The sequence below is a fragment of the Populus alba genome, chromosome 2 (assembly GCF_005239225.2).
Source record: "Populus alba chromosome 2, ASM523922v2, whole genome shotgun sequence".
NCBI lineage: Eukaryota > Viridiplantae > Streptophyta > Magnoliopsida > Malpighiales > Salicaceae > Populus > Populus alba.
Window position 1 is genome coordinate 19,193,120 of NC_133285.1, and position 7,178 is coordinate 19,200,297.

The 7,178-nt window shown below is 33.2% G+C and overlaps 1 protein-coding gene across 1 annotated transcript; it reads right to left on the reverse strand.

The window, feature by feature from the left end:
* Positions 1 to 470: 470 nt before the first annotated feature.
* LOC118061320 (probable arabinosyltransferase ARAD1) lies at positions 471 to 3,412 on the reverse strand. Its single transcript, XM_035074748.2, has 2 exons — positions 2,143 to 3,412; positions 471 to 1,237 (listed from the first exon to the last, which is right to left on the reverse strand). The coding sequence occupies exons 1-2, from the start codon at positions 3,091 to 3,093 to the stop codon at positions 716 to 718; spliced, it is 1,473 nt and encodes a 490-aa protein (XP_034930639.1). The 5' UTR covers positions 3,094 to 3,412; the 3' UTR covers positions 471 to 715.
* Positions 3,413 to 7,178: the final 3,766 nt, after the last annotated feature.

A 7,178-nucleotide genomic window follows, 5' to 3' on the forward strand; every position in this document is an offset into this window, starting at 1 on the left:
GTTCATACCCTTTTGAACCTCTTCCATATCAAATATGCTGCCTCCAATAAGGAACTCCCTCAGAGTGAGGTTTTAGCTTTGATTGTTTTTTGAAAATTCTGGGCACTTCTCTCCATAAAATGCAGTGTGCAGCTCAGCAAAATACAGATTGCAGTCCCATAATATGATTTGAGTCATCGCATTCTTCAAAGATACACTTACAAGAGAAATTTCTATCAGTTACTGGAGAAACTTATGCTTCATATAGAGTGCCTATATTGACCAAAACAAATCCCTCTCGAATCATGCATATAAATGCCAGCGTGCACGCATGCCCACTGCTAAAGTTGTAGGCTCAAAGGAAGTTTCGTAATGAATTCTTCTCTTGATTTGTGCTGTTCCACCTCTTCCGTTTTTAGTTTGGTAATTTGTGGTGCGATTTCTAAAACTCAATTGATAACTTCGATGTTTTATGCTTAATGTTCGTCAACTCGAAAAAAGAGGAGGGAACAGTGGATATGCACAAAAACTATTGTACCGGAGTGCTCTGTAAACAGATCCCTGTATGGAAGATTTTAATTAAACAAGAAATATGAGAAATAAAGTAAACAGTAATGCCCAGGAACACAACTGCCTCGACAGATGTTCAGAAAAACCAAGCTTGAATTCTGATCCCAAAACCTGCAGTCAGCTGAACAAGGACTTTCTTGAGCTTTGAAGTAGCATTTTTCTAAAGTTAAATTCTCTTCAGCAAAGCCTCTGACCTCGCATATCTGTTCTTCCTGTGACGTTTAAATTGTACTGAAGATGTTTTGCGCAACACAGCCTTCCAAACCATATCCACAGCATCACCGGGCTGGGATGGATAGCTATATTCAAAGTGGGGAGCAATTTCCTTTAATCGTTCCCACAACTTGGTCCACTGGTCTTTCTCAATTCCACGAAGAAGATCCAGTAAATACCCTTTCTTAACAGCATCAGATGCTCGAACAAATAGACAAAATTCTGAGTAGTCTAGGACATCTTCAAATGGTAGCTCAATGTCATCACTTATTATCACAGGAACACAATGACTTGCAATGGCATCAAACAGGCGATTGGAGGAAGGGGTATCCCCCGCAATATTCAGACAGAATTTGGATGAAGCCATCCCTTGGGCTGCCTTTTTTATTCCATTCCCTCGATATGTTCCAAATGTAAAGTGCACATCTTTCTCATCTTTTAGAAGGTAGTAAAGTTCTTGGCGAATAGCTCCTCCCTGAAAAGAAATACATTCAAAATGCAAAACCAATTTTATTAATATGGTGAACATAAAAATCACAAAACATGCGTATAAAAAGTTCTTCCTGAAATAATAAAAAAAAAATGCATGCTTCAAAAGATATCAAGAATAACCATGGAACCAATAGCTGCCAATTTTACATACATCGCAGGGGTTTATGATTTTTGGAATTGTTGGACATCATCCTATGTGGGAAGGTCACAAAATGCATGCTTGCAAAGACAACAAAATCTAAATGGGAAGATTTTCATCTTCTAGCATTGCAAAAGGCAGAGCTAATTTTGAAATGGTTCCCAGGATACAGAATACTAGACATGCAGGTTAGAACTTAGAAATGACATGAACTGTCATCTTAATTTGTGCAAATGGATGTGCATTCTGGAACATTAGGAACGCGGGCTCCCCAGAAAATCTTCCAAAATTTTTAATCAAATGCGTAGGCTTTCAAATTTGATCTATAATATTCTTCTACATGACCAAGAATTAAAATTTTCATGAGCTGCATCATGGATTTGAGGACATGCATAGTGAAAACACATTGCAATTGCGTCCAAAATGTAACTTTAACCTAGAAGAACATATGATAAAGATCACGTGTTGTCAGATAATCCATTCAACATCATCCAGTATGAGAAATTTAGCTGAGCAGTTTCCATACACAGTAAGTAGAAAGCCAGAATCACATTGGAAAAACAACACAAGTTTGTATTCTACTATATGTCCAGAATTCATATCAACCGAATGAATTTGGTTACAAAGTCTTTTTTTTCCCATGCATATCACAAGTATATATTAAGATCGGAATATATTTTAAATCATCAAAGCAACATCACGAAATAAATGCTCCAAAATAATAAAATGAGGGAGGCAGATAAACTTACGTCCTTTCTATAAATGGCTCCTTGGAAATGCATTAATATTGGTCGACGGTCAAACAGAGCTGATTCACCACTCGGAATGGTCCTCACAACATGCTTGTAAGGAGCAATTATATCTTTCCCAAGATTGGCAATTTCAACAGGGTATCTCCCGAAATCTGCAAGCACGAACATAGCTGAACCCAGCTTTTTTCTGGCATGTAACATGCTATTCGGATGATGGGCTACAATCAAATGATCGGTCCCCCCAAACCGCTTCCACTCATCCCTAGCCATCAAAAATTGCACTAATTTAGTCTGCAGCATTTTGTTAACACTGACTTTCTCCTTTCCATGTAGTTTAGAATGCCGATTATAGCTTAGAGAAGAGAAAAACGGTACAAAAACAATATCTGCCTGACTAGAATTTTGCACTCTTACGGCGGTGCCCACCTTTGGAGTGTTTGATGCCAGAAGATCAAGGGTTAGCCAGTACTCCACACTATGCTGTAAATTCAACCCACCTGGGTATGGTGGGATACGACTGTGGCTGTCAACATTTGGCCAAGTTTGATTTGTATGTCCCTTCCAACCCAATAATCCAAAGTGAAACTCTGGAGGCAAATCATACACAAATACCTTCAGCTTTCGGAGAGCCTGGTTTCGACCGCATGTTTTGTTTCTGTAGCATCTAGAAGCACCCACATTGGTGTTTGGACAAGACAAACTTCCACATCTCATTGACAAATTAGTATCAGTGGAAGAGAGGAAGGGAAATTTAACAAGTTCAGTTTGGGCATTGGGTTTCAAGAAAAATGATGTGCTATTAACAAGAATTAGCTTGAAAACTGATCTGGGAATGAAATGATTACCGGGAAATTGAACAAGGGAAAAAGAAGAAAGGATCAAAAGGAAGATAGAGATGGTAATTAGAAAGAAAAGAGATCTAGAGAAGAACTTGGCTTTCTCAGACATGGAGAAAATCAAGGCAAAACATGCAAGATTAGAGGAACTAGAGCTAAAGAACAAGAGCAGGTTTCATCTGTGTATGGTTCCAAGATGAACGTGGTTTAGCTTCTAATATACCCTTCCCCAATAACAAGAAGAGTTTAATTGGCTTTAAGATTTCAAACACCAACGCCACAATTCCAAGAAGTGAGTTTCTTTCCAGAAGGTGCATTGGAAAACACTCATCAGTCAAAAGGGAGTGTCCCTTCTTCCATGTTTTTATGGTTATAAGAAAGAAATAAAACAAATTTTGATCAAAAGGACTACTACGCTAGAAAGAGTGATTAAATCAGATATACGGGCGTAATATTCCTTGCAAAACACAACGAAATACCATAATGCATTGGTAATACTCCCGGCCTCGGTTAAGAACTCTTTAAAAGGTAGATGCATGGCACTTTTCCCGTGTCCCCTGTCCAGATTGGCCTTTAGTATTTGAAAAAAAAAGCACCTCCTTTTACATGACTATGACTACTGAGGGAACTTTTGTCGTCTAACCGACCAGCCACCTGCCAGCTACTTTTGTTGGGGTTCAATTATTTTTTATAAAAATAATTTTTTTTTTATTTTAAATATTTTTATATCATTTAATATGAAAATATTAAAAATAAATTATAAATAGAAATAGAAGATTAAAAAGAAAAGCAAAAAAACAAATTCACAAAATTTTTTTAAAAAATCAAAATTAAAATAATAAGTACTGAATTTGAAAAAAAATTAACAAATCATAATTTGACAAAAAAGTTAAGAAAAAAATTAAAATTTTAAAAATGAGAATTAAAGTTCAAATATCAGTAAATGAGAAGATATCTCTGAAATTTTCAAAGGCCAACATGAATTTCAAGGGAAGAAAAGAGAAAAGAGAAAAATAAAAAGAATAAGTTGTTGGTGATATAGCATTGTATAAACAATGTCAGGTGCTATCTTATGTGGAAGGAGATGCCTCAATGCTTTCAACATGTAACGCCATCGCTTTATAAGACCGCAGGCACCTCCTACCAATTGATCATATGTTGCTCGCACCATCCGTCTTTAATTTTTTAATTATATTTTATGTTTATTAAAATATCAAATTATCCTTAATCAACTTGATAATAACTAAAAAATTAGAATGAAAATACAAAAAAAAAACGCTAGTTAAATAAGTTTTTCTTTTAAGAAAAATTTAGTCATTGCATTGTGGTTTAAAATAAGTAAAGAATTACTTGTCCTCGATCAATCTGATAATGACTAATAGACCTTGTGAAAATATCTCATTACCTTGAATAGCCAGTTCTTCGATTTGTTTTAGAAGGGTAAATTGATCATTACAATGTTCCAATTAACAATGAATCATCTTATAATAAATAGTGTTTCTCTCTATCCAATTAGCTTTTGTTAATTGTAAGTTGGTTTTAAAAGTCTAAAATAATGGTAATGAGCAAATTTACACCCCTATATATATTTATGATTTAGAGAGAGAGATGATCATAATATCTCAATCATTAATTTAATGGTCTTTTTATATATGGATTACTTCATCATAGATCTCTAATATATGGTCCCACCATTAAGATTTTTGTAGAGTTCGAAAACGCAACCCAAATGTTGTTTGGTAAAAATTCAAAAGTTTATTTTTTTGCTTAAAATTATTTTTTAATCATTTTGAATCATTTTGATATATTTCCTAGCAAAAAACACTTTAAAAAGCAATAATTACTGCAATTACAACACTCTAAAAAGATGGTGATGCTCTTACATCATTTATCTTGGAAGAAATTGAAATTAAGATCTCTAGATCTGATACCACAGACATAAGAACAAAATATCATTTGTTTTTAAAAACCTAGATTGATGATGATAAAGAGTAAATATATTCCTTTATTCAGGAGATCATAGCATCTTAGTTATAAATTCAATGGTTATTTTATATGTGAATTACCCCTTTAAGAATTTCAAACACTTTTATGCAAATCACCTCATCATAACTCCTATCACCATGATTTCCACCCAAATCCTACATCACAAAACAAAATCCTTATTGTTGCTCTCTAAAGCTAATAAGATTTACCCAATGACATCATTTCCCTGTCAAAGAAAAAAGAGAGATCTAAAAGGAATATATAACATTATGCTTTTTCAAAGCATATGCTCATATGTAGTGAGCAAGCTAGCAACAACTAACTAGCCTCAAACCCAAGATAAGACCTTGTGAGAAAACCTTGCTAAATCACTTTTAATGTTTGTTTGTCTTCGAAGTCACACATGTGGTGCACCCTTAGTCTCAAAGTGAAAAGCATCATTTTAATGCTTTTCACCTTGCCTTTAAGATTGCACCTAAATGATGATTTTCACTTTGAAACTCAGGTACACCCTCTAAGACAAATGGGCTCTTCATGCCCCTATATTAGGTCATATGCTCACACGACTAAGCCTAGTGCTAAGATGTTTGTTTAGGGCTATTCATGATTAATTAGTACTTAAAATGTATTTTTATCAAGGTTTTATATTATCATTTTGCATTTGAAGTATCAATAATTTCTTAACTAAAGCATGTTTTATAATAACAAGTCTTATACTATAAGATACCTTAATTTATGGTAAATATTCATCTTAAATACAGGCCTATCACATAAATAAAAGGATTGATTAATGAGTTTAAGTACAAAAATTAAAAGGACAAAGAGATGGTCAAATTTAAAAAAGAGATGTCGATTTAGTCCAAATTGGAACACTGTTTGGTAATTGGGTCATATCTAGAGCTCTAGATCTCGGATTTAGATCTGCTTTATATGGATGGAAAAATAAAACATAGACCTAAAACTTTCATGTGGAGTTCAAATTTAAAAAGACCGTTTTCAAGTCCAAATTATAACAACAATAAAGAAGTTTGAATCTGTCCTACAGCCCAGACACTGTTCAGTGTTCAACCCATATCTCGAGTTCTAGAAGTCCAAATGACCTCAATTATTTTTTCCTAGAAATATAAGACAATTTCCTAGAACTTTCATGGTATAAGTGGTTCAAATTTGGATGTTATCAATGACATTTTGTTCAGACAAGAAGATAAGGATTGTCACCTAGTCAAGACGTGGCCACCCACTCAACAATTAGTCATCAAATCAATAGTTTCAAATTTTAGACTATAAAATGAGGCATTTGCCATGCATTTAAGCATCTTGGTTGTTCAAATCAAGATCATGCTCTTTATTTCTTTCTTTATATTTTTGTAATGTTTAAGTTTTATTTCATGTTATATTTTCATTAATCTTTTGTTTATGCTTTTCATTTCCTTTACTATACTTATGTTCTTATGTTGTTTATTTATGTTTATCTTCTTCATTATGTTTAGCTAAGTTTATTATGTCAAGGTGAAAAGGTTTCACTAATGGTGTTAAAATAGGTATAATATAAACTCAACATGGACTTCAATGTTTATATCCAATAAAGTTTGTTATTAATATGTCTTATGTTTTTATCTTACTAATTCTTAATACCTTGCTTATTAAATGGTTAATCTAGATTTGTGTTGTATAACCCTTGGTACAACAAATGTTTGACACTTTCATAGCCAATCGTATGGTATAACCTACACCTGTGCTATGAAAAGAACTTGATTTGTTGTTAACATAAGTTAGCATCATGAATTCCTGACAATATTTAAAAGTATGATGTTACTTAAATAAGATAATTAATATGATCATGTTAAAAATTTATAATAAACTATTAAGGAGAAATCATCCTATTGAAACCTCATTTGTGCATGGTTTCCAGTTGATTAATAAAAATAGTTTATACTATATTTATTTCTAATACTATTAGTGGATCCTCTAACCTTGATATTTGTTTTATCATTGTTTAATCCTTACATCAATATCCCATAAAATTCTCATAAACTCTTTGTTTTATTAAATATATATTATTTGTAATTTATATAGTTCATCTCTCTATGGTTCGACCCCGGTCTTGCCAAGTTATTTATTACTTCGACACCTCTGCACTTGAAAGAAGACATCAATCTTTTAGTCGTGTCAGTGATCTTTTTTCTTATGTGAGATTCTTGACTAAAATCA